The sequence below is a fragment of the Loxodonta africana genome, chromosome 9 (genome assembly GCF_030014295.1).
Source record: "Loxodonta africana isolate mLoxAfr1 chromosome 9, mLoxAfr1.hap2, whole genome shotgun sequence".
Taxonomy (NCBI): Eukaryota; Metazoa; Chordata; class Mammalia; order Proboscidea; family Elephantidae; genus Loxodonta; species Loxodonta africana.
In genome coordinates this window covers 47,204,343-47,231,606 of record NC_087350.1, presented here as the reverse complement: position 1 = coordinate 47,231,606, position 27,264 = coordinate 47,204,343, and the positions used below count along the sequence as shown (strand labels likewise).

The window sequence follows — 27,264 nt, the reverse complement described above, 5'->3', positions numbered from 1 at the left end:
CCAAAGCCGCAGAAGGAGAAGACTACAGTCCCCATGGTGCCCCGGGCGGCGCCTGCGCACAACGGCCGATCCGAAGAGCCGAGTTCGCCCTCTGGCGGCGGCCGGGCACGACGCTCCGCTCGGATCCCCGAGGGGCGGGGGGCCCGGGGCGCAGGCAGTCCAGGCGCGCGGCGGCAGCGGCGAAGCCGGAGCCTGAGTCTGGAGCGAGAGCGGCTGCCGGATTGTAGCCCGCGGGGCTCGCCGCAGCCATGGGCAACCGCGGCATGGAAGACCTCATCCCGCTGGTCAACCGACTGCAGGACGCCTTCTCCGCCATCGGCCAGAATGCGGACCTCGACCTGCCCCAGATCGCCGTGGTGGGCGGCCAGAGCGCTGGCAAGAGCTCGGTGCTGGAGAATTTCGTAGGCAGGTAAGAGCGGCGCGCCCCGGAACGCGGACCCTGGCCCCCTGGACACCCCGAATCCCTGCCGTCGGCGCCGCGACCTCGTAGCCCCCGACCCTGCACCCACGGACAGCGCGCCCCCTACCCCCAGTCAGAAGGAGGCGGCCCTTCGCCCCGTCAGCGCGGGAGCCCCTCGGGGGCGGCAGCACCCCCAGCTAGTCGGCAAACGTCGTCAGCCACCGGCCATGGCATCACGCCCCCCTCCTCCGCCTCATCCTTTAGGGAAGGCAGCGCTCTCAGGAGACCCTGGCACAGATCCCCCCCTTCCCCCACCGTGGGCACCGAGGGGCTCCGCATTAGTCAGCGCCTTCCTTCGGCTGCCAGAGTCCCTTGGAGAGGGCTACCCCCAGGGCAGCGCCTCCCAACCCAGGCTTTATGGAGGACAACCACCGTTACCCACGGGAATTCATGGACCTTGGCAGGGAGGCCTCCACACCTCCGGGAGGAGGACATAGGCCCGTGGGCATCGGAGGCCAGGCACGGTCTCCCCCATCACACACACACCTCTGCGGCTCCCGGCCGCCATCCATGCGCAGCACCGCTGCGGAGGGAGAGGCGCGGGCAGAGGAGGCAAAGGATGGAGGGGAGGGGGGAGAGAAAACCCGCTTCTGATCCTTTTCGGAGCAGCCAGCCCCTGGCTCCGCTGCCGCCCCTGGTTGGGGGACGCCTGTCAATGTCGGTCTCCCCTTGGCCCGGCAGAGGGATTGCGATGGAGGTAGAAGGCAGGCAGAGGACACAGATGACTAAGACAGGGAGCCAGGATGGGGGGGGGGGAGTCATTTGCAGAACCTAATCCCCCTACTGCTTCTGATCCCACAAGGCACTGGGAGGACCAGGTGGCCGGGAATGAGGGGCAACCACAAAGACAAAGGGTCCCGGGCTGTGGGGCAGGCAGGGTTGTGACCAGCCCTCCCCAAGTTCCCCCAGGAAAGGAGAAGAGATGGCTTTTCTGGTGCTGACAGGGACAGAAGGAGCATGGCTGGCTCTCCCCTTGCTGCAGGCAGACTGGGGAGCTGGGCACACTGAGGCAGGAGAGTTGACACTGACCTCCTCCTCCCCCATCTCCTCACCTCTTCAGAAACACTAGCTCTCTTCCAATGACCTTCATGGCTAGTGAAGTGACTGAAGGGGGGTGGGGGGAGGGAGACAGGGCTCCTTCCACCAGAAGGACAGCAATTCTGTGGGGTGACATTCTGGGTCCAAACCAGGTTCTGCTGTGAAACCTCAGGCAAGTCACTTGCCCTCTTTCAACCTCAGTTTCCCCATCTGTAATATGGGCAGTTGATGTTGATGGTCATTTCTGCCACCAAAGGGCCTGGAGAGCCCAGTGCCAGCCCTCAGGATGAGAGGGAGAGAACTAAACTGGAGCGATGTATCCGTGGGCTGTTGGAAAGGCACTGTGGGGGTGGCTGGGCCCATCTGGTCAGCACAGGGGAGGCTGCCTGTCTCTTGGGGGATGACAGGCTCTGCACAACCCCTCCTGTTCACATGACCCTAGCACTGCAGAGACACAGACGAGAGACACACAGATGAGCCCCTTCCCCAAAACTCCAAGGTGGGGCAAAGCGTGGGCTGCAGACAGCAAAGCCCTGAGGCCTTGGTGCTTCTAATATCACTTGTGGACATCCAACACTTTACAGTGTACAAATTATATTCCTACCTTTTATATTCATTCATTTATGCATTTATTGAACATTTGCTGACCATCTGCTCTGTGCCAGGCTGTGTACTCTGGACAGGGGTCACAGAGGGGAACAATTGGCGCCCTCAGCTCCCACTTACTGAGCTCCTCACATGTGCCCCACGCCACGCTGAGCTTTTCACAGGCGTGGCCTCACATCAGCCCCATGAGGCAGGTACCAGGATACCTATCTTACAGAAGAGGAAACTGATGCGGTGGAGGTTAATGCCTTGCTCAAGATCACACAACCAGGAAGGGCACTGTTTGTTAGACTGCGAAGCCCAGGTTCCTGCGCCTGGCAAAGGGCACTGGGGATATGTGTGGGCCTTGGTTTTCCCCATCTGTGGGATGGGAACACTGATGACTTTTGCCCTGTCTTTTGAGAGGAGGCGCCAATCAGCTCACGAGTATAAAAACCCTTCAGTAAACATGTAGGAGGGAGACATTGATAGTTGCTTAGACTTGGGAGCCTATGTGTGCCAGGACAGACCTAGCCTCTGCCCTCTTGGAGCTCACTGTCCAGCAGAAGAGCTGCCAGCAGATAGAAGAGCAGGCCATCCCCAGCCACAGCAGGTGTGAGCTCTACTCCAAGAGGCCTGGGTCCTCTGGCTGCCTTCCTCCACATCACAATGCTCGTTACTCTGGTCCCTGAAGGGAATTCCTCCCTTCCCTGGAATGCAAACCAAGGAAGAGGAGGAAGGCTTGGCCTGAGGTAGAAAGTGGGCAGAAAAGCTTTATTTGATCCTCATGAGAGCTGGTGAGCAGGCCAAGGCTGGGGCACGGGCAGGGAAACTGAGGCTTCATAGACCCCCTCCCAGCCAACCCTGCCTGCTCTCTCATGTGCTCCCTACTTCTGTGCATAGGGCTGGGTCCCCAGGGTGGTTGAGCATGGTAACAGCTGCTCTGTCTCCTGGGTCATCCTGGGAGCCAGTCCCCCATGGTGAGGAAGTAGAAAATGCATGGGAGGAAGCAGAAGCTGCTCCAGCCCAGCCTGGGCACCCAGGAGGACCCTGCAGTCAGCTCTGCAATGCAGATGCCCAGTGGTGGCCCAGGACCTGCTAGGATTTGTCTGGGTCTGTGCTATTTCCTCAACCCCCTTTTACAGAGGGGGGAAACTGAGGCTGGTTCATTCAGTCATTCAGTAAATAGTCATGGATTTCCATAAGGTCTCAGCACTAGGGATTCTCTGGTGGAAATGACAAGGGCTCTGCATTCCAGAGGGGAAGACACAGGAATAGTAAATACAGGCAGGTGTACTTTAAGAAGACAATTAGAGGATGTGGTCAATGTGGGAAAGGAGAGAAGAGGTGTTTTCACAGGGACATTAGAGAAGATCTCTAGAGGAGGTGGTGTCCAAAATGAGATAAGGAACTATGTGATAATAAACTACGTGACTAGCTAGGGAAGGAGCATTCCAGGTTGAGGGAATAGCAAATGCAAAGGCCCTGAGGCAGGAAAGAATTTTGTGTATTTAAAGAACAGAAATGAGCCACTGTGGCTGGTGTTTATTGAGCAAAGGGGGAGATGAATCAGTGAGGTAGGCAGGGGCTAGATCTACAAGGCTTCATAGACCATGATGAGGGATCTAGGCTTATTTTCATTATTGTACGAAGCTTTTAGGTAGTGGAATGACTTAAGCTGATTCCAGCAAGTGTGTGACCTGGAGGGTGGGGGTAGGAAGGAAGGCAAGAGAAGAGGCAGGAGCTTGGTAAGAAGGCTGCTGCAGGGACAAAAGGTGACAGAGGCCCAGACCAGGGTTTTAGCAGTGGAGAGGAGGAGAAGGGGTGGAGGATATATTTTGGAGGAAGATCCAACAGGACTTGATGGTAAATGGAATGTGGAAGGTAAAGAAGGGAAGAAATCAAGGATGATGGAGCAACTGGTAACTGGGTAAATAGAGGTGCCATTAATAGGGACAGGAAGAAAGCAAGAGGAGCAGGTTTGGGGGCAGGGAAAGTAAGAATAGGAATTTGTTTTGAACATGTTGAGTCTGAGATGCCCATTGGACTTTTAAGTGGAGATGTCAGATGGGCACTTTGGTGGTACAAGTTGGGAGCTCAGGGCTAGACATACAAATTTGGAAATTGCTGGTATATAGATAGGATTTAAATCCATGAGAGTAGATGAGGTCCTCTTGGGGGCAAGTATAGACAGAGGAGTGTGCTTGGGCCCCAGAACAGCATTTTCCCAGACCAAAGGGGTCTCACCTCCAGCCTTCTGTCTCCCCTTTGCCTGTCCCTGGCTACATGTCCCCCAACACATACACAAGACGTAGAGTGGGGTGTCTTGAGACAGGCTTCCAAGCTCCAGCTCCCCTGACCTCACTTGTTCTGGTGCCCGGTCAGGCTACAAATGGGAAGTGGTCACCCTCCCTGCCCTCTTGGTCCCTGGGTGGAGGCCAAGGTCAGTGGGAATGTGGCAGAGAGCTCAAGAGCTCGGGCACTGGAATTAAATCTGGGTTGGAAGCCCAGCTCTGCCACTGACAAGCTAACGGATCTTGGACATGTTTCTTAAACCCTGTTCAGTTGCTATGTCCTCATCTGTAAAATGGGAATAATAACAGCATCTCTCTCATGAATGCCCAGGAAGCACTCAAGGAGAGGCTGGCATAAGGACATGCCAGTTTTGTTCCTGCCTGGGCATAGGCAGGCTGGGATGGTGCAGCCAGAGAGGTGGCCCAGAGTGGGGATGGGGGATCTTCTTTATCCAGGTTGTGGTGGGGACCTGGTAACTGAGCCTCTGCGCATAGCCCAAGGTGCAGCCTTGGAGGCAGAGTTACAGGTTTTCCCGATGACTCTGCCTAACCTCCCAGCTCAGGCTCCTGGCCTCCCATCAATCCCCTTTCCCTTTCCTTCTCATTCTCATCCCCACATGGGTTTGGGTTTGGTCTCTAGCCTCTGAGAGCTCTTCTCTTTGTCAGAGCCAGCCTGACATGGGAGACAGCTCACTCTCTGCTATTAAGCCCTGTCTTTTCCTCTGAACTCTTGGGTTGGGATACATCTTAGTTGTCTCATTTCCCAGATTTGGAGACTGAAGCCAAAGAGGATTAGGGGATAATTGAGACATCCTAGGCAAAGGGTCACTGACCTGGAGGGGGAGGCGGGAACCACATCTATTTGGCACTTATTGGTACCAGACTCTGGGAATACAGCAGCAAACAAGACAGACACATCCCTGCCCCAGGAGACTCCCTCCTGACCAGGGTAGATCGATGTTAAATCACACAAAGAACTAATTTGTTGTGTATTTTGAAGAAGAATGCAAGGAGCCTGATATTGAAAGAAGGGGACAGAAGAACCGGATGCTACCCGGCTACCATTAGTGAACATTTTGATCAAAGATTCTATAAAAGAATCCTGATCAAAAGGAGGAAAACGTAGAACAGAATTTCAAATTCTCATTGACTCCAGACTTTCTGGAGCCAAGGGGGATGGATGAACCCTCTGAAACTAGTGCCCTGAGATTATCTTTAAAACTTAAACCAAAAATATACCCTGAAGTCTTATTAAAACCAATAGTAGTTTAGCTTAACTAGTAAAAATTGTCTGCCTTGAGCATTATGCTCTTTTAAGAACTACGTATATACGGGATCAAATTGACAACAGCAACTAGAAAGATTAGATAGGAACCTTAGGGGCAGTAAGTTTATGTTAATAGGGGAAGAACAATTCAGAAAAGGAGGGTGAGAGCAGTTACACAACTTAAAGAATATAATCAATGTCACTGAATTGTACGTTTTTTTTTAAACATATAGAAGCAGTTTAATTGGTGTATGTTTTGCTGTATATATTCTTAACAACAACAAAATAAAATTAAGAAAAAAAAAAAAAGAAGAGGCGTCTAGGGGTCAAAGAAGACCCCCTGAGGAGGTGACATTTAAGGCTGGACCTGAGAAAGAAAAGGAATTGGTCAGGCAAGGAATAGGGGTAGGCACTTTAGGTGGAGGGCCCAGCTTGAGCGAAGACCCAAGGTGGGAAGGAGCTCAGTGGGTTTGAGAACCTGGTTGAAGGGTAGTGTGGCTGGACTACACTGGATGAGGAGCAAGGCTGCAGGTGAGACTGGGAAGGTGGCAGGGGCGGGAGGATGGCCCCATTAGAAGCTGCTCTCCACACCCCTGCAGAGAGCTTGTGTTCCTGCAGGACAGCCACACTCTGCTTTGGTCTCTACATGCTTAGAACGCACACCTGCCACATGCTAAGTGCATGCTGCCTGTGGAGCCCACCATGGAAATGTGCCCACCCCTTGGCCAGAGGACATCCCAATCCCCTGCCCCAACCAGTGGCCCAAAAGAACCGGGAGTGAAAGGTGACCCTAGCAGACAGCATCTGATCCTGGCGCCAGGAGACTCAAGTTTCCTGGGCCTTGGCTAGGGTCAGAGAGTTGGAACCCTGGGGGTGAGAGGAAAGGGACTGGGCAAGGCAGGGATGGAGGAAGCCAGTTATGGGTGCAGTGTTATCAGGCATGGAGCAAGAGCCAAAACAGAGGCCCGCATGCCGTGTGTCTAAATGTTCCAGTTGTAAATCCAGCTGAGGAATTGCTAAATACAATACATTCTGCCCTCCTACCTTGACAAGCACACCTTTATAACAATCTGGCAAGCTGAGTTTGAATTTAGAATTCACATTCCTCAGAGTCCCGTGATGGGATGTGGAGGCGTGGAGACAAGTGGCTCCTCTCCCCAGGCTGCCCCTGTCTCTTCCCACTCCATCCCACACCCATCCTAAGGTCACTTGTGGACACCCAGACCTCACATTGCAGCTCCATCCACACCCCCGGGAACATCCCCTTGTGCCCAGGGCTGCTGCCCTCACAACCCCCCAGCAGTAAATTCAGCCCTCAGGAGAGCAGACCCTGGAGGTGGCCTTGGGACTGCTTGAGAGGAAATTCTGGGGCAACTAAGTGTGGTCTAAGAGGCGTGCTTAGACTCCAGCTGGACACCTTCCCTTTGCCCCTGGGGACCTCTTGCCCCATGTAGACAGCAAGACTGCAGGTAGGGCCAGAGAGGGGCCCCTAAAATGTGGGGCCAGTTCCCCAGGTCCAAAGGCAGTACTGATTATTGTCTTTTTGGAACTAACAACCTGTTAGCAGGAGGAGCAGAGACTCATCTGGTATTAGGATGGAGAAATGGCACAGAGAGGGTGAAGGAGCTGCCCAAAGTCACACAGCGATTGGATTAGAGGCAGGGCAGGAACTGGCACCAGGCCTCCTGCCTCCAGGCCAAGCCTTTCCAAGTGTCTGTCCATCCTCTTCACCCCCCTATCCATGTGCATGTGTGCACCCACACACCCAATTTCTCCTCTCTTCTCCCTGATCTATCTCTCTGGAACTCCCACCTCCTTCCTGGACAGAAATCTGGCTAAAGAAAAAGAACCATTTGGAGAAGGCAGCTCTAGCAACTTGGGATTGCTAGAGGCAACAGGAGAATGTGGAGTATTGGGCTTGGACGGTGTTCAAGGCAGTCTCCTAAATGGCACCTTCCCAGTCCCTTGGCCAGGGGCCCTGGGATCAACCTCCACCCCTCCCTCATCCACCCAATTCAGTCCCCAAGTCCTGTAATTCTGCCCCTAGTCCACCCACCTCTCTCCACCTCTGCCACCGTCATTTTCATCTTAGAAGCTGGGGCAGCCTTCTCTCTTGAGCCCGCAGTCCATTCTCCACCTGACAGTGTACAAGATCAACACGGAAAAATCAGTTGGCTGTGGATAGTTGTACATACATTTGTACATGCTGCATGTATATTCATATATACAGTAGCGCACACGGAAGGCACAGTCATGGAAACATCCTAGACACAGCCACACACCTTGTGGGACTGAGTTGCTGGGCTTGAAGGCTAAGGACCACAGTCTCAAGAGACATCTAGGTCAACTGGCCTAACATAGCATAAAGACAATGTTCTACATCCTGCTTTGGTGAGTAGTGTCTGGGGTCTTAAAAGCTTACGAGCAGCCATCTCAGATACAACTATTGGTCTTTTTCCATGTGGAGCAAAGGAGAGTGAAGAAAACCAAATAGTTCATGGAAACTGTTGATCCAAAGGACCACAAGAACCACAACCTCACTAGCCTGAGATCAGAAGAACTAGATGGTGCCCAGCTACCGCTACTGACCCCTCTGACCAGGATCACAATAGAAGGTCCCAGTTAGAGTGGGGAAAAAAATGTGGAACAAAATTCAAATCCATAAAAAAGACCAGATTTACTGGTCCAAGAGAGAGTGGAGAAACCCCCTTAGACACCCTTCTACCTTAGAACTGAAGCCGTTCCCAGAGCTCACCTTTCAGCCAAGTAATAGGCAGGTCTATAAAACAAACAATAACACCTGTGAGGAAAGTGCTTCTTAGAACAACCATCTACATGAGACCAAAAGGGCAACGGCTGTCCAGAAGCAAGATGAGAAGGGAGGGAGGGGCAGGAAAATGGGACAAATGGAAATGGGGAACTCAGGGTGGTAATGGGGAGAGTGCTGACACATTGCAGGGACTGCAACCAATGTCATAGAACAATTTGTGTATAAACTATTGAGTGGGAAACTAATTTGCTCTGTAAACCTTCACCTAAAGCACAATTAAAAAAAAATCAGTTGGGTTTCTAGCCTCCCAATCTCACCTCCTCCGCCTGGAGCCCTCCTTGACTCTCCTGCTCTCAAAACATAACCCCTGCTCCTGAGTTGGGCCCCTGAGGCCTGCATGACCCAACCCTGCTTCCCTCCAGTTACTCCCTCCTAGTCCACCCTTCAGTCAGGCTGAATGTCTTGCAGTTCATGGAAAAAGTGGGTTGTGCCTTCTCTTTCACTCTCCTGGGGTGCTGTTGTGTGTGCTGCTCTCTTTGCCTGGAAGGCTCTTCGCCATGCCCTTGTCTTCCTCCTCCAAGTCTCACATCAGTCAACATCTCCTTCAGGGTGTCCCTGACCACCCTCTCCTCCCACGACCCAACCTCAGTATGTTGGCTAGGCCTCAGATTCTCCCAGGATGAGGGGCTATGGAGGAAGAAAGAGGCCCAAAACCATGGGCTGACAGCTCCTGGCAGACAGCAGCTCCAACCATGGTTTCGTCTCTTCTATTTTTACTGTGTTATTCTTTTATCACTGTGGCTCAGATGCATCTGGTCTTAGCACAGGGGAAGGAGGCCACTAGCCAGGACAGGGAGAAAAATTTCAGCAGGTAAATGCATGCACACCCCTAACCCGAGTCCTGAATTCGAAAGAACACAATGCTGTAATACACAAAAAGCACCTGGCACATGACGAGTGCTCAGGGACCAGGCACCACCATTGGGCACCCTCTATTAGTGCTGGGCCAGGCCCTTCTGCAGCTAGGATGTCAGGGGATCCCTTCAGAAGCCCTGGGAGGGAGCTGCTGGACTGTGCTCCATTTCATTGACGGGGGAACTGAGGCTCAGTGTAGGGAAATATGTTGATGGCAGAGCTGAAATTCCTTAGCATCAAGCTGCTGCTGATAAGAAATACAGACCCAGATGTGGTTCCATGTTGCATGACTTGGAAAATGTCCCACGGCTACCAGAGTGTGGTAGGAGCCCAGTGCGTGCATGGACGTGTATGTGGGCACGTGACTTCACCTCTCTGTGCCTCCATTTCTTCCCCTGTAGGGTGGGGAAACTGATCACACTGACCTCACACAATTGTTGTGAAGGTAATTGAGATGATGCAGATTTTCAAAACAGATTTAAAAAGCCAAAAACCAAACCCATTGTTGTCAAGTCAATTCTAACTCATAGCGACCCTACAGGACAGAGTAGAACTACCCCAAAGAGCAGCTGGTGGATTCGAACTGCTGACCTTTTTGTTAGCAGTTGAGCTCTTAACCACTGCACCACCAGGGCTCCAAAAACAGCTTTACTGAGGTATAATTTACATGCCATAAAATGCACCCGTTTCAAGTGTCCGGTTCAATAATTTTTAGTAAATTTAGAGTTGTGCAACCATCATCACAATCTAATTTTAGAACCTTCCATTACCCAGCCAAACCTCATGGACATGCAGATGTGAAGTCCCTGGCAGAGTCCTTGGCAAACATTCGATGATCTATCGGTGTTAATCATTATTATTATTGTTAATAATAATGAAAAGTATACTATAGTTGGAAACCCTGGTGGTGTAGTGACTAAGAGCTACATCTGCTAACCAAAAGGTTGGCAGGTCAAATCCACCAGGCACTCCTTGGAAACTCTATGGGGCTGTTCTATTCTGTCCTATAGGTTTGTTATGAATCAGAATCGACTCAAGGACGATGGGTTTGGTTTGGTTTTTTTATACTATAGTTAGGTGGTGCAGATGGTTAAGTGCTCGACTACTAGCTGAAAGGTTGGGCATTCAAACCCACCCAGAGGCACCTCAGGAAACAGGCCTGGCGATCTGCCTCTGAGAAGCCTTGAAAACCCTATGGAGCAGTTCTACTCTGCAGATGTGGGGTCTCCATGAGTCAGAATCGACTCAATAGGAACAAACAACAATAACTATCGTTATCCCCAGGCATTGGAATTATGGCTGGTTTTTATTTGTAGAATATTTTACGTGTTTTCTGAAATTCTTTTTCAAATGGAGAACATACGATTTTTAAAATTGGGGGCAAAAGAGAAATCTATTTCCATTTTGAAAATATGAAAACTTGAGAGAGATAAAGAAGGAAGGAAAGAAAGAGCGAAAGGAAAGATGGAGGATAGGAAGGAAGGAAAGATAACAGATTTTCTTTAATAAAGCAGTTGTTGTCCTACCCCGTCACCAACTTGCACCATGACCTTGGGCAAGACTCTTCCCCTTTTTGTGCCTCAGTTGAGGGTGTGCCATGAGGTTGATGGTGGGAAACCTGGAAGAGCTCATCTCCAAATCATTGATTTGGTGAACATGCCAGGCTCTGTGCTGGGTGCTGGGGACGTGGTGGTAAACAGGACTCACGTAGCCCCTGTTCTCAGGTCCTCAGAATGTCAGAGAAAGCCAAGGCCAGGTCTGCCCTGAAATGTTCGGACCTCAGCTTGAAATTCCTGAGCTGTGTGAAGTGGGCACACCCTGCGCCTCCCAGGGCAATGGGGACAGAGAGGGACTTGTTGCCTAGGGGCAACCTCACCTCCTCCCAACTGTATTTCTTGGGCTACCTCACCCCCACCCCCGCTCCAGCTCTCCACTTCAAGGGCACCTCAAAGCCCACCCAGCCCTCTTGCCTTCCACCCCCAGAGGCAAGATTTGGCTGGAAATATCCCGGCCCACCCCCACTCTGCCAGTCAGCCCCCAGGAGTCCCACCTTCCAACTCCCTCCCTGCTGCACCATCTGCCGTCCTGATTGTGAGGACCCAGCCTATGTTCTCAGCAAGCTCAACAAGTTGTCCTTATGATTTATAATCATGCATTCATTTATACAACCCTCTCGGCAACCCATTTTACTGCTGTGGAATCTAGGTTCAGAGAGGTATGGCCATTTGTCCACAGCCACACAGCTCTTAAGTGGCAGTTCTCCTGAGATTCAACTCTGAGCCTATCTAACATTAGGGCCCAGGAAACATAAGAATGACCGCCACCAGGGACACGCCAGACCAAGCATGCTACTTTCTGGGCATTCTTTGGATTGAGCAGGGCCTGAGAATTAGGGTCTGTGAGCTCAGTCCCAGATTTCAGGTCCTAGAGTAGGAGGGGGAGTCTCTTCAGCCCTTCTTGGTGCAGTTTCTCCAAACCTCTCTGGGGGTGGCAGTGCCAATTCCAACAGGGGTGTGTGTGGTGTTTTGAGGTCCCGGGAGGTGTTTATTTCATCTTCTATGTACTTCAGGTTTGAGGGCACCTCTGCAGATGGCAAGGCACGGCTTCCCAGGGAAACCGCCATCTGCCCAAAATGAGTGGTGAGAGCTGGCGTGCCACCACCCACCCTCTCATGCTGGGGCACAGCACACAGCCACCGTGGCGGGTGGGCCCGGCACACTTCTCTCAGGGCACCTGTGCTGTCCTCCCTCAGCCTAATCAGGAGTTGGAATGGGAGGTGCAGAGGGTGGCCCTGGCTGGAGGCCTAAGCCGCTGCATCCCCACTGGAGAGGCACCCAGGGGGTGGTTAACAGAATGTGTGGGGGAGCGTGTCCAGGTGCAAGGAAAGAGCTGTGGAGGTGCTGAGCGTGACCAGCTCCTCCAGGAGTATTGCCTGAGCACCCACTACATTCCAGCCCTTGTGCTGGGCATGGGGATCCAGCAGTGAGCAGGGAGCTTACGGTCCACATGTGGGAATCAGGTGTGGGGCTAGGAAGCAGGCCTCCAGGGTCCTGGTCCCATCTCAGCCACCTGTCTCACTTCTGTGTGGCCTCACAGCTCCCTACCCTTCTCTGGGCCTCAGTCCCACCCTCTGGACAATGATGGTGGAATGAGATGGTCCCTGCAAGCTTCTCCTTGATTGCCATCATTTCCACCTATCATTTCATAGATTCAATTCAAGGCCTGGAGGAGGTTAGGTGGAAGGGTCCGTGGGGTTTAGGATTCCCTTGCTGAAATTTGGAAGTGTCCTCCTAGAAAGAAAGCTGAGAACAAGGGTCACTGCTTGGCAGCATCCTTGAGCTACTGAGCACCTACTAGGTACTAGGCATGGGCTTAACTCTTTCCATGAAAAGGCCCCACGAGTCCTCCCACAGCCACATATGGTTGTAGAGAATGTCCTGTCTATCGCCGAGGACTTTGAGGCCCAGAGTATGAAGCAACTCGCCCAGGGGCACTGGGCTGGGACAAGGGAGAGGCGGGATTCGAATCCAGGACCTCAGCCTCCTAACCACTAAGTCAGTGTTCCTTAGACTTGAAAGGGACCATGAAAATCACCTGGGGATTGGGTTTAAAATCCAGGTTCTGCCCTTCCTACTCCACCCCCAAGACTCGACCCCAGAATGTCTGAGGGATGTACAGTTTAACAAGCTGCCCAGGGAATTCTGCTGCAGGCTGTGTGAGCACCTGGGCCATAGCAAAGATGGGGCCTCTTCCCACCCTGCACCCCCTTGTCCACCCTGACACTCTTCCCCCAGACATGGCCTGCCCTCTAATCTCTGCTTCTCATAAGCTGCTTGTCCTTTAAATAGCCCCAGGAGGCAGCAACTTGGGGCAGGCTGGCCCAGGCCCCTGACCACCCACCACCTACCACCCTGGGCTCCCCACATCCTCTCTGTGGCACCTCAGAGTCCCTGTCCCCTCAGGCCCACATGGCTGGGTGGGCCCGTCTGCACTGGGGGAGGTCTGTCAAGAAGGAGCTCCAGGGAAGATCCATGTCTCCACATGGGGGGTTCTCTATGGGGAGTCCCAGCCTTCCCCACCCCTCCTGCAGTTTCCATGGCAACAGCAGTTGTCATGGTATTGCTGGGTGAGAAGCTAGTAGGGAAGAGGGGTTGACCCTAGGCCCCTACCTCCACCCCTGTGAGACCAAAAGTCCTATCTCCACAGTCCTGGGGGACCCCTAAAACTGGGGGGCCACTTCCCCAAAGAAGTCAGTGAATAAAGGGTAGAACATAGAAGCAGGAAGTCCCTCTAGTCCCCCATCCCCCAGTTAATCACCTCCTTCTCTGTGCTGCCTGGTACACCTCCTTTCTAGCACATGTCACACTGCATTGCATTATCTGTTTACTGTCTGCTTCTCCCACCACACAGTGAGCTCCTTGGGGTAGGGAACCATCTGACTCATCTCCCATCCCCGAGGCCCAGCACAGCGCCTGGCACTAAGCAGCTGCTCCCAAATATGTCCTAGATTGAATGTAATTGAATTACATAAAAAGCCAAGTCTGGCTCCTTGGTTTTAGGGGGCGGCACAGTTTGAATGAAAGTTCCTCAGGCTCTGGGGTCCAACAGATACTCAGGTTTGAATCCCAGCTCTGTCATTTCTAGTTGGGTGACCTTGGGAAAGTCACCTGACCTCTCTGAGCCTCAGTTTCTTCACCTGTAAAATGGGGATAATAATTGCTATATCAGAGCAATGTTTTGACAACTTGGGGATTCAATTTATTGAGCACCTCCTGTGTGCTAAGCCCTCTGCTGGGCACTGGGATACAGAGGTGGACAAAAAGATGCAGTTCCTGCTCACCTGAAGCTCAGTCTTCCAAGAATAAATAGTGCTTACCTGGCACCTAAAAAGTAATTAATAAATGCAGGATTTATCATCCTCCTTCCCCTTTAGAGTGGCTCCCTCAGCTCCAGCCTGGACTACCCATGATTCCTCTCAGAAGCCTCTGCTCTCACAAGAGGTGGGCAAGATGAGGACAGGGTCAGAAGAGACCTCCCCAGATCCTGAGAGGCAGCCCAGAACCTAGGAGTCCTGGCCCTAGTCTGTTATCTACAGGAACCTCTACCTCTGGGATGCAGGAAGCTTTGTGAGGCCAGGGTCAGAATCTGGGCTGGGGGCAGGAGACTTGGGTTCTGGCCCCGGTTCTGCCCAAGCCTCAGTGTAAGTCTGAGCGTGTCCATTCCCCTCTTGGGCCTCTGTGTGCTTCTGCATGAACAAGATGGCTGCCTGGATCTCTGGGGCCACTTGGCCTCTGACTTGCTTCCCCTTTCCTGGGTTCTGAGGATCCTGTGACTTCTGATTCCGCCAGTCTGATCCATGGGGACGCCTCCACCCTTACGCTTGTGACAGCCTGGGTGGGGCTGGGGGGGGTGCTGATGAGAAGAGCTGACAGGACAGAACCCACACCCCAAAGAGTCAGCCAAAAGGACGGCTGAGGCTGAGACATCGGCACAAGCAGATGTCTGAGGTATAGACTGTCAGGCCTGGGGGCAAGGGGTGCCTTTGGGATTCCTCAGTCCAGTCCCTCAGAGGGAAGCGGAGGGCTGAAGGGCAGGGAGCTTTCACTACAGAGTCAAACAGACCTGGGCCCAGGGCCTGCTGTGCTAGATACTCGCTGTGCAACTTAAATTTCTCTGAGCCTCAGCTTCTTCATCTGTAAAATGAGCATAATAACAGCACCTACCTCATGGGGCTACTACGTGGAGTCCTTGAGATACTGCCCACAAATCGTCTGGCACACAGTAGGCACTTCAGAAGCATGAGTGTTTTTCTTTGCCTCCTCCTTCACGCCATCTCCTGTATCCTCAGCCCCAGGCAGATGGGGCCTGGGGAGGGGGAAGTGAGATGCTGCCCTTCCCCACAGCGGAAGGGAAGGGAAGGGGTGCAGGTCTGTTTCCTTTTTTTTTTTATTGGGCATTAGATGAAAGTTTACAGAGCAAATTAGATTCCCATTCAATAGTTTGTACATAAAGTGTTTCATGGCCTGGGTTTCATTCCCCACAATGTGTCAGCACCCTCTCCACTTCTGCCCTGGGTTCCCCGGTTTTTTTTGGTCCTAATTTTCTACCCCTTCCTGCCTTCTCATCTTTGCTTTTGGGCAAATATTGCCGTTTTGATCTTCTATATATAATTGATTGTTCTAAGGAGCACATTCCTCTTGGGCGTTATTGTTTATTTTATGGGCCTGTAAATTGTTTGGCTGGAAGGTGGTCTCTGGGAATGGCTTCAGTTCCCAGTCAGAAGGGTGTCTTAGGGCCATAGTCTTGGGGTTTCCTCCAGTCTCTGCTAGACACATAAGTCTAGTCTTTTTTGGGAATTTGATTTTTTGTTCTACATTTTTTTTCTGCTCTGCCCAGGACCCTCTGTTGTGATCCCAGTCAGGGCAGTCAGTAGTCCATTTCCTTTTTGGCTACTGGACACTTAGGCATGGGGCCACCACATGCCTTAATTTCTCTTAGGATGAGTGGCCGTGACTGAATTGGGGTAGAGACTTCCTGTTGGCTCAGAACCAACACAGGGCATCTCTGAGAGAGGTCCCAGGAGGTGTTGGTCTTGTCTCTTGGCAGCTCAGATGCATAAATTCTGTGGCCCAGGGAAGTTGGGGGCGGCTCTTTCCACCTTTCTCAGCTGCCACCTCCCAATAGAGGAGCTACCAATAGCAGGACAGGCGCCCCGGAGACAGAGGGAGTCCTCTCAGATCTTGACTTCCCTCTGGCCCCCAACTCACTGCAGGGACTTTCTGCCTCGAGGATCTGGCATTGTCACCCGCCGCCCCCTGGTCCTGCAGTTGGTCAATGCTACCACAGGTATGTGCCCTTGCCCACCAGCAGCTCGGCTTGAGCTCTCCTGCTCCCCTCCCCGCCCGAGGTGACGTCCAGCCTGGACGCTGAACTTGCTTGATGTGTGACTTTGGAGAAGGGCTTCCCCATTTTGGGCCCCATCTGGAAGATGGGGATAAAGATACAGAAAGAAGGCTCGCTGCTGTGGGGGAGGGAGGAGGAGGCAGTGTTTGGGGTGTGTGTGCAGGGTAGTTCCAGTGGGGGAGGAACTCAGGTGGCGTTCTGGGCTATGATGCCTACTCCCTTCCCCTGCCCGCTCGTGGGGCAGAATATGCCGAGTTCCTGCACTGCAAGGGTAAGAAATTCACCGACTTCGAGGAAGTGCGACTGGAGATCGAGGCCGAGACTGACCGGGTCACTGGCACCAACAAGGGCATCTCACCGGTGCCCATCAACCTCCGCGTCTACTCGCCGCACGGTAGGGAGACCTGGCCCCGCCCCCGACCTCCCTGCGTCCTCGCCTAGCCCAGCCCCTTGGAACACTGTTCTTGGCCCCGCCCCTTTGCTGGTGCCTTATTATGTATGCCAGCCTCCTGCAGATTCCGCCCCACAGTGACCCCTCCCCTTTGCTATCCTACCCAAGCTCCTCCCTGTCGTGACTCCTCCCACCTATGACCACGCCTCCAAAGGGCTCCTGCTTTAGCCCAGCCCCCCCTGCCCATCTACAACCTGGCTCTCAATGGGATCCTCTCTAAGCCCAACCTTGAGCCTTAACTCCGCCCACCCACGGTCACGTCCCTCGTGTTGAGCCAGCTCTCTCGCCGCCCTGTCCAGTGCTGAACCTGACCCTGGTGGACCTGCCCGGAATGACCAAGGTCCCGGTGGGGGACCAACCCCCCGACATTGAGTTCCAGATCCGGGACATGCTTATGCAGTTTGTCACCAAAGAGAACTGCCTCATCCTGGCTGTGTCGCCCGCCAACTCTGACCTGGCCAACTCCGATGCCCTCAAGATCGCCAAAGAGGTGGACCCCCAGGGTAGGTTCCCACCCGGCAGCAGATACCAAGGCTCTGGGCATCTATTCTTAGCATAAGGAGGAGCCACTGGAGGGTCTAAGCAGAAGAGTGAGGGGATCAGATTCATGCCTTTAAAAATCATTTTGGGTACTCTGGGGAGAATGGATAAGGGGGAAAAGTGGAGGCTGGGGGCTGAGGGAGTGGGCAGGGCAGGGAGGGGGAGTGGGTGAGCAGGGGTGATGGAAGTAAGGATTGGAGTGGGATGTGTGAAGTCCTATGTGTGAGAGTAAGCACAGGTATGGCTGACCCTCCTTCTTCCTCCCCCCAGGTCAGCGCACCATTGGGGTCATCACCAAGCTGGACCTGATGGACGAGGGGACAGATGCCCGTGATGTGCTGGAGAACAAGCTGCTTCCCCTGCGCAGAGGTAGGCAGGCCCCCACCTGACCCATTCCACTGTCCCTTACCCCTTGGCAAGGCTGGTTGCCCCTGACCTCAACCCGGTCCACAGGCTACATTGGGGTGGTGAACCGGAGCCAGAAGGACATTGATGGCAAGAAGGACATCACAGCTGCCTTGGCTGCTGAGCGCAAGTTCTTCCTTTCCCACCCATCCTACCGCCACTTGGCTGACCGCATGGGCACACCCTACCTGCAGAAGATCCTCAACCAGGTAGGTACCCAGGCCAGGTGGGGTGGGGACTGGGGGAAGAAGCAGGAGAAGAGAATAATTTGAGTGTTTTGTGAGGGCTGCAAGCGGAGGTTAGTTAGCATTCCTATCATTCAGATGAACAGACTGAGACCCAGAGAAGCAAGACAGTTTGCCTATGTTCACACAGTTGGAGCTTTGCTGACTTTTCCCTGAATGTGACCTGGGATGGGAGCCCTGGAATCCCCACCTCCACCCCCAGGTTGTGGAGAAGACCAAAACCTTTTGTGGAGGGTGACATTGACAAGGATTTGGGGTTGGGGACCAGGATTTAAGTGTTCTTAGCTGAAGACCTTGGTCCCTCCGAATTGGGGATAAGCTGATCCAGAGACTGAGAAAGGCAATCCCTGGGGGTTTCCCTAGGGTATTTCTTCGTTTGGAATAGGGCTTCTAGAACTAAGGCTTGTGTGTGTGTGTAGAAGAAAGAAGTAACAGGAAACATAGTGTGGCATAGGGGCAGAAGTGGGGACTCTGGAAGCCACAGAGCTGGGTTTCAATCTCAGCTTTGTCACTCCCTGCTATGACACTCTTTCCAACTCTCTGGCCTTATTTCTGTGTTTCTAAAATGGTGAAAATAACAGTAGTTGTTTCATGGTGTTGTTTTGAAGATTCAGGGAGGTGCTGTGTGTGTGAGGACCTAGCCACAGTGAGCACCAAAACTTGAGAATTACCTTAAAAAAAAAAGGGCGGCCTTAATTCAGGCTGCAGTGGGGCAGCCCTTCAGCCACCCTGCTGTAGCCACATTTGGTTTGGCCCTCATACGAAAACCAAACCAAACCCACTGCCATTGAGTCAATTCCGACTCATAGCGGCCCTCATACTGTCTAAAAAAAATAAAGTAGTTAAAAATCAGGTAATTTCACATAAAAATTCAGATTTTTGGCTTTTGTTGATAATTAAGGTATTCAGTCATTAATTCAATTAATACCTTCTGCTGAGCACTTGCTGTGTGCCAGGCCCTGCCCTCAGGCAGCATTCTTTGGCGGGGGGGGGGGGGGGGGGGGGCAAGGCAGCAGTGGGCGGAGCAGCAGCTGCCTCCTGTAGCTTTCCACCTCGGCCCCTGATGTCCCTGTCTGTTCTTGGCCCTGTGGCCATCCGGGTCTGTGACCCTGGCCTTAACCTTTTCCTTGCCTTCACTCCCAGCAACTGACAAACCACATCCGGGACACGCTGCCGGGGCTGCGGAACAAGCTGCAGAGCCAGCTGCTGTCCATTGAGAAGGAGGTGGATGAGTATAAGAACTTCCGGCCTGATGACCCAGCACGCAAGACCAAGGCACTGCTGCAGTGAGGCCCTCCCCAACCCCCAACTCCAGATCACTGAGAGACTTCCACACACACACATCTCAGCACCGTCCTCAGCATGAGGCTCTCCCAAGGCTCCCTCCACAGGCTGCTTCTGCCCCCTCAGACCACATCACTCTCCCCCCAGGATGGTCCAGCAGTTTGCTGTGGACTTTGAGAAGCGCATCGAGGGCTCGGGAGACCAGATCGACACCTATGAACTGTCGGGGGGAGCCCGCATCAACAGAATCTTCCATGAGCGCTTCCCCTTCGAGCTGGTCAAGGTAGGGCAGGCTCCCTGACTCCCAGCAGCCCCAGGAGCAGGAGAACTTAGGACCATCCCTGGCAGGAGAGTCAGTCTGTGTCTCTCTCACCTTTGCTGACCCCATTAGAGGCCCTGATACCCAGGCCTGGGACAGGTCCTGTCATGACCTCCCAAGTCTTGGTGACAGGCTTTGACCAGCCATCTCTCTGCTCTCCCACATAGATGGAGTTTGATGAGAAGGAACTCCGAAGAGAGATCAGCTATGCCATCAAGAATATCCATGGCATTAGGCATGTATTGGGACCGGGAAGGGGGGCTGACACCTGGAAGGCAAAGGGCTCTAGCTCAGAGGCACAGGGAATGATGGAGTGGGCCTCCCTCAGAAGGACTCTAGAAGGATGGTTCCCCAATCCTCTCAACTCTGACTTTCTGGCTCTCATTTTGACAGGCCTCAGCTAGAAGTGGTAGAGGGAGGTTTGGGTCACCCTCTTTCTGCAGCCTGCTGCCCCCCTTTTCTGTCCCTGAGAGTAAGGCCTAGAGGCTAGACCAGCTGGGCAGAGCCCGGGGCACAGGTACAGGGGAGGCATGCTCTGGGGCTGAGCTCTCTGCCCATCTCCAAGGTGAGAGCTCCACCCAGTACCACCCAGGTGGGAGAGCAAAGCTGCCCAAACTACTAGGTGGAACCTGGTTCGGAGCATATAGGTATTGGTCTGTGTTCCTTTGTGATGTCACCAAGGGACGAGTCCACGTAACTCTCCAGATCCTCCCATATGCCCCTTAGCCTGAAGTTGATCCCGTTCCACACCACTTCCCTCCTTTCAGCCAACCCCAAGGCCCATGGATTAGGAAGGGGGATTGGGAAGTAGACTGCATTCCTTAAAAGCTTAGATCCCTTTCAGGGATCCAATTTTGCACTGTGTTCCTTCAATAAATCTAGTCAACAAAAAATTTTAAAGCACCTACTATGTGCCAGGCAATCAACAAGATCAAAATTCCTTGCTTTCATGTACGTTCCATTCCAAGGTTCGGCATGGAATTTGCATGCTGATAACTGCATTGGCCAAAATGCAGGGGGGAAAAAAAAAAAAAAAACTCTCTCCTAGTCTTAAAATAAAATGCTCTATTCCTGGAAAGGCCCTTAAGGAGAACCAGTCTGGCAGTTTGCAAACCATTTCTGGCCATAGAACCCTTTGTAAGAACAGAATCCTAAGTGAAAACATGACATATAAAATGGATACAAGCCGAATTTTTCTAACCTTAAAGAGCATAGGTTGAAAGCCCCTCATTAGAATACTTCCCACTCATTTTACAGATGGGGACGTTGAAGCACAGAGAGGGGTAGTGGGAGGACTCTGTGGGTGGAGCTCAGGGGCTTGGGGAGGGGTCCTGGCCTGGCACTCCTGTCAGGAGCCGGCCTGTGACACGGTGCCCTTCTCCCGCTCCGGGCATTCAGAACGGGGCTGTTTACCCCAGATATGGCCTTTGAGACCATTGTGAAAAAGCAGGTGAAGAAGATCCGAGAACCGTGTCTCAAGTGTGTGGACATGGTTATCTCAGAGCTAATCAGCACCGTTAGACAGTGCACCAAGAAGGTAACCCAGCGGCCTGGGCCAGCCCCTGCCTATGCCCCCACCCTGCACTGCTGCCAGGCGCCCCTTCCCCATGTTCCCCACTGCCTCCTTGGTAGCATGTACAGACCCCAGCGGGGTGGGGGAGGCAGCCTGCCATGAACCAGGAGAGGGAGGACTCTCTGAGAGGGCCCCACCTACCTCCCTGGCCCCCAGGCCCAGAAGACCAAGGGATTGGACGTTGGTAAGACAGGTGTGATGGCTGGTTGTTTACTCTGAGCTCCCTCAGCTCAGGGAGAAAAGGTTTGAGGGGACCCTGAAGCCCCTTCCTGCCCTTAGAGGTGGTTTCACCTTTGGGGACTCCAGGGACAAGTCTTAGGGAGACCTTGGCGCTGGAGACAGGTGAGGTACAAGGCCTCCCTGGGGATACTCTGGGCCTGGGCAGCCAGAGGTGTCCTAAGGACCCAGGCCTAGCAGGTACCCTGACTCCCACTGCCCTTCATCCTTCCCATCCTCACTCCACCCTCACTCAGGACCCTCACTCAGGACCGTCCCCTTCCCTTCCATCCACATCTGGTCTTCCAGGGACAGAGCCCTCTCCCATGTTGCTACCTCATCTGAGCCTCACAGAACCACGCAAGGAGGGCAGACCAGGGAGGATGATGTCCATTTCACAGCAGGAACATTGATGCACGGGAGATCAAATGACTTGCTCAAGGTCATAGAGCTAGGAAGTGGCAGAGCTGGTACTCAAAGCCAGAGCTTTGCACTCCAAGCCCGGTGCTCCTGTGATTCCATCCCACAGCCTCCTTTTCTCTCCGCTCCCCACTGCTGACCTGGCCCCTCTCTATCACTACCTCCACTCTTTCTGTCTTTCCTCTTCTCTCTCTTTCTGTCTTTCTGAGCTGAGTTCCTCCAGACCCCTTTGGAGGAGTGACAAGGGGTGCCCCTTAAGGGGAAAGACGGGGGCAGGAGTAGAGCAGGGAGCTGGAGAGTGGAGGTCAGGCTGCCCTGCTGCAACTCTGGAAGCATCATCTGCACTGCAGTCTATGTGAATGGAGCCTCCTGGAGTTTTGCAGTGCACAGCCTGGGCAACTGGACAAAGCAACCCTGGTAGATGTAGAGGATGGTCCTGGGGGCTTTGGAGCTAGAATGGAGCGAATGCAGGGGGCACTGGGAAACCTAGAATTGAGCAGGATTGGTGAATGTGGTCTTGGCCTTGTCCTGGTTCTGGGTCAGCCCTTTAGGAGGACCCAGAGCTGTGAACAAAGATGGCATTGGAAAAGAGAGGGCCGGCCCAGAGTAGCTGAGGAGAGGAGGTGGGGGCGGGACCCCAGGGAGAAGATCTCTACTCACTAAGGGGCCTTGTATGGAGCAGAGACTGGGTTCCTCAGACCCCGCAACCATACACCCAGAGCCCTGGGTGGTGCTTGGCTGTACCTGGGAGGTGCCGACCCTGGGTGGCGGTAGGGAGGGCTCGGTCCCATGCTCACATTGTCTTCTGTTCTCTCTCTCTTTCTGTGTTGGTGTCTCTCTCTCTTCCCCCATGCCTGGTGCCATCTTCCCCAACCCCCGGCCCTGGCTCTGCTTGGCTTTCTCTCCCCTCCTTCTCCCTGCCCGCGGCTGCTCTTCTTCCTGTTCCCTCCTGCTCCTTGGGTACAGGACAGGCCTCTTCACACCTGACCTCGCTTTTGAAGCCACAGTGAAAAAGCAGGTGCAGAAGCTCAAAGAGCCCAGTATCAAGTGTGTGGATATGGTAGTCAGTGAGCTCACGGCCACCATCAGAAAGTGTAGCGAAAAGGTATGATGGCGGCCTGGGCTGGGCCGGGCCTAGCCGTCCCTTTCTCATGGGCCACAGCTTCCTGTGGGCAGAATCATCTGATGAGCAGGCCTCTCAGCCTCTCGGCCACCCACTGTGGACCCAGACACGCACTCTGGCTGGGAGCTTCCTTGCCCTGACATTTCATCCAGCTTATAGCTCTGGGCCTACTTGCACTCATAATCTCTTCAGGCCCCCATCTCTGCTGGCCCAAGCATCCCCAGTGGCCCCCTTCCACCAATAAGAATGATAAGGACAATGATGATGATAAGAAGGTGACAGCTGTTTATTGAGCACCTACTATGTGCCAAGCATTGGGCTAAGTGCTTGCCCTTTCAGCAACCCTAAGGAGTGGGTATTATAGTTACACCCATTTTACAGGTGAAAAAAACTGAGTCTCAGAGAGGAAAAGTAATATACCCAGGGTCCCACTGCTAGGAAGTACCCCAGTAGAGCGGGATTCGGATTTATGGAGGCCAAGGGAAGGGGTCTGGGGTCAGGGCCTCTTGGGATGGGGGAGCTATTCCGGTCCCTCAAAATCAGTTTGCCTAAAAGCATATCGGAGGTATTCCCTTCACAGTAATCCATGTATGTCAGGCAAAGTCAGCCTCTTTTGAGATGTTTGTGATTTTTAGATGCCTTTTTCCTATTTGTGTTCTTTTGGGCATTTTGAGGATTTTTAGCCAGGTCATCTGAAGCAGTTCTTCCCTGCCCAACAGGCTGAATCAGAATCTCTGGGGAAGAAGCCCACCTTACCTGAATTTGAAAAGCTCTGTATGCTGGGGGAGGGAGTAGAATTTAGGGGACATCTGCCTTAACATCATGTTTTTAATAAGTTCCATAGTTTTCGCGGCTCATACAGTTAGTCACGTCCACCTCTTTCATAAGCCTGTCTCCCTTTTGCCTTCCATTGTGTCTAACGGGGATACATTAAGCAAATTAGCACCCATCCAAGTGCTCATTCCAAGGCACTCAAATAAAATTTACGCTGGACTCCCCATTGCCTAGTGTTTAGCTTGCCATCTAAACCCTAGTCACAAGGGATCACGAATGCTAAACAATGTAATCTTTCTGGTGTTAAACTTGAAAATAACAGAGTTTCTTTTAAGCTGCCTCAAACCCCTTTACAAAAGAAGACAAGATATAATGGAATTAAAAATAAAATACTGAGTTGGTTTTTAATTGTAAAAGTTAATACATTCCCATCAAGAAAATGTGGAAAATACCCAAGAATAAAAAGAAACAACCCTGTCTTTCCAGAGAGCTGCTATGGAGATTTTTGTACGTTTCTTTCAAGTATACTCCTTTTTTAAAAATGGAATTATTAATATTGATTTTGTTTTGACCCCACAAGATTGTTATGAAAATATTCAAACAGCACAAAGAAAGTGAAAGTTCCTGTAATCCCACAACCCTATAGATAAGGACCCATAGCAGTACATCCTTCTCAACAAATTACAAAAAATATACGGCAACTTTAGCCTCCGTGAGATCATGCTACACACACTGATCCATGAACTATTCTTTTTTCCTGAGTAGTGTGTTGTGGAATCTTTCTATGTTGCTACGTAAGGATGAGCCTCATGTCCTTTAAGGGCTGAGTTGTTAGCACTGGAGAAATGTGCTGTGATTTTTATGTACTCAGTGTCGTATTGACAGACGTTTAGGTTGTTTCCATTTTTGTTCTTGTATAAATAATGCTGCAGGGAGCATCCTTATGGATATATTTATAAGATTTATCCTTTTGTTTCTTTAGGGTAAATTTCTAGATGTAGATCACCTGGTCAATGGATATAAGCATTCATAATTTTGGTAACTTCTATCAGATTGCCCTTCAAAAAGTTTTCACCAATGTATATTCCTTCAAAGCTTTTTTTTTTCCCTACTCAGAGGTTTATTTTGTGAACATGTTAACATCCTGCTTTTTCTTTTAATAGCATGCATTTTTTGATTATTGCATCATCTGCATAGTCATTTTTAATGATTGCGTAATATTCTATTGAATGGATTTACCACTATTTACTTAACTGTTTTCCTATTGGTGAACGTTTAGATTGTCTCCAATTTTGTAGTATTATAAATAATCTGGCAATGAACATCTTGTGTATAGTTTTATTTTTCTTTATTTAGAATTATCTCCTTAGGGTAGATTCCTGGAAGATTAATTACAAGACACAAACATTGAAAAACTTTTGAACACTTTGCTGAATTGCATTCTAAAAGGAAAGCAGGAATTCTTTTCCTTTAGTAAATGGTAAAATTTTGTAAACAACCTACATGCCCATCAAAAGGGGATTGAGTATATAAAGTATCTCACAAATAGTGAAAGACTGCAGCCGTTAAAAGGGCAAGACATATTTATTTCTATTTATATGTTCCTCCACAACATACTATATAAAAAAAAAAAAAGTGTCAGCAATATATAATATTTTGAGGGAAAATCATATATATGGATGATAAAACTGTGAAGGCATATTCACCAAATGAATAATAGTCATTTCAAGGAAGGGCAAGGAATATGGGGATCTTTCCATTTCTACTTCATAAATTTTGGTCATGTTCGAATCTTTTGCAATGAGTCTGTGTGATTTTTGTGTGCAGAAAACTTGATCAACTAAAACTTTAAAAAGGAAAGCTTTGGTCTAAATGGAAGAAAATTAGATTTCTGCCTTTTGGTGTGTTTAATGGGCAGTGGTTATTTTTCTTTATATGGCAAAATTCAGCTATCTTCATCTTTCTTTTCTTTTTCTTTTTTTTTCTCCCCATGTTTTCTAAGCTTAGCAAGCCACCCACTGTAGAGGCCTGATATATGTTCAACTCTAATTACTCCTAGCCTCGCTGGTATTTGATTTTCCACCTCTGGATGGAATCGAGAGTATACTGTGGAGAATGGGACGTACTACTTAATACTCAACCCTGAGTGGGAAGATGCCACTAGTGCTCCATTTTACTCAGGGAGAAACTGAGGCTCTGAGAGGTGCACTCATTTTTCTAAGGAGACTCGGCAGAGAAAGGGCTGACTTTGAACCCAGGGCTGTGTGGCTCCAGGGCCTATGTCCCTGACCACTTTCCTCTCCTGCCCCTAAAGGGCGGGCTTCAGGCTGGCAGCCCCACTCGGCCTCCCTTTCCTCCTGGCCAAGGATTGAGAGAGAAAAGTTCCATTTTAAAAACTGGCTAAAAGTCCTGGAAATGCTCAGAGGCAGCCAGAATGGAAAAAGATGCTCAGAGGGAACAAAACTTCTCAAAGGGGCCAGAGCTGCCCCGTCATATATGACTCGCGGAAAACTTGAGAAATGTAACGTCCAGGCACTTAGTGGGAGAATTGGTTAGGCTCTTTGGCAAATTGTTTCCTCTCTCTCCGTTCTGCCCCTCCCTCCTTGTTCCCTGCCCATTCTGGTGGAGGGCAGAAGCTCTTAAGACCACCTCAGAAGGGGCCTCCAGTGGTGGCGGTGGCAGTGACCCAGTCCCTAAGACAGCCCAGACTTGGAGACTCCTTGCTTCCTCCACAGGACTGAGAGGAGTGGAAGCCCCTCTTTGGGCTTCTTGGGGCAGTGCGGTTCACTGGGCACCCCCAGCCAGTGTTTTTAGCCCCTGGTCTCAGGCTGCTCCCCTCCCATGTCCCCTGCAATTTGCCACTCATTGGCGTAGCCACAGGATGGGCAGGATGTGGGCATCTCTCACCGTTTGCCTCTCCTGGGCTGGCATCCAGGGCTCCACTTCCTCTCCCATCCTCCTGCCTACCTTGATACCCCTCCCATCTCCTTGGCTTCCATCTTGCCCTCAGAATCACCACTTGTGCCTGTGATCCAGGCACACCCACCCCCAGCTTTCTTCCCATATAGGAGGACCCACCTGAAGGGACAGACCCAGCCATGGGAAGGGGGCGTGAGGAAAGGTTCTAGCTTTGCCTGGGTCCCACATGGCCACCAAATGAGGAGGGAGGGCCAGCAGTAATGGCAGTCCCGGTGGACAGGCTCCCCCATTATCTTGAAGCTCAGTGAGTCCTTGCCGGGGAGGAGTTGGTTCATGAGCCAGAGGGTAGAGAAGCCTGTACCCTCTCACCCTGGCAAGGAAGGCCAAAGCATCCATCCTTCATTCATTCCCTCATTCCTTCAACATATCCTTGGTGAACAAGGGTGGTGTGCCCAGCCCTGCCCCTGCCTCTGGGAGCAGCAGACAAGTGATCAGACCCCGTGCAATGAGTGAAGGATGGGGGATCTCGGAGCAGTGGGGCAGGCTTTCTGGAAGAGGTGGTGTCTAATGGAGTCTTGAAGAAGTCAACCTGGGCTTTGTCCAGAGCTCAGCTGAGCTGAGGGCAGGGGTCACAGGCAGAGGGAGAAGGATTTAAAGCAATTTTCCCTTAAGCCTCAGTTCATGAGAACTGAGGGGAAATGGGTGCTGCTGAGCAACTTACCCCACAGATATGGGGTAGAGACAGGTTGGAAGGGCAGCTCGG

The 27,264-nt window shown here is 51.9% G+C and overlaps 1 protein-coding gene across 3 annotated transcripts in view; it reads left to right on the top strand.

Moving 5' to 3' along the window:
- Window positions 1-222: 222 nt before the first annotated feature.
- Window positions 223-27,264, top strand: part of DNM1 (dynamin 1) — a 48,504-nt gene continuing 21,462 nt past the window's right edge. For 2 of the 3 annotated variants that reach the window (XM_003407699.4, XM_064291378.1), the window contains exons 1-10: window positions 223-409; window positions 16,102-16,175; window positions 16,477-16,626; window positions 16,983-17,186; window positions 17,494-17,592; window positions 17,677-17,837; window positions 19,017-19,159; window positions 19,305-19,440; window positions 19,644-19,711; window positions 20,875-21,013. In XM_003407699.4, the coding sequence (XP_003407747.1) occupies window positions 249-409; window positions 16,102-16,175; window positions 16,477-16,626; window positions 16,983-17,186; window positions 17,494-17,592; window positions 17,677-17,837; window positions 19,017-19,159; window positions 19,305-19,440; window positions 19,644-19,711; window positions 20,875-21,013 (1,335 nt within the window). In that variant the 5' untranslated portion in view covers window positions 223-248. Of the gene's footprint in view, window positions 410-16,101; window positions 16,176-16,476; window positions 16,627-16,982; window positions 17,187-17,493; window positions 17,593-17,676; window positions 17,838-19,016; window positions 19,160-19,304; window positions 19,441-19,643; window positions 19,712-20,874; window positions 21,014-22,651; window positions 22,791-27,264 lie in introns of all 3 variants that reach the window. The other variant, XM_023544880.2, reaches the window with a different exon arrangement.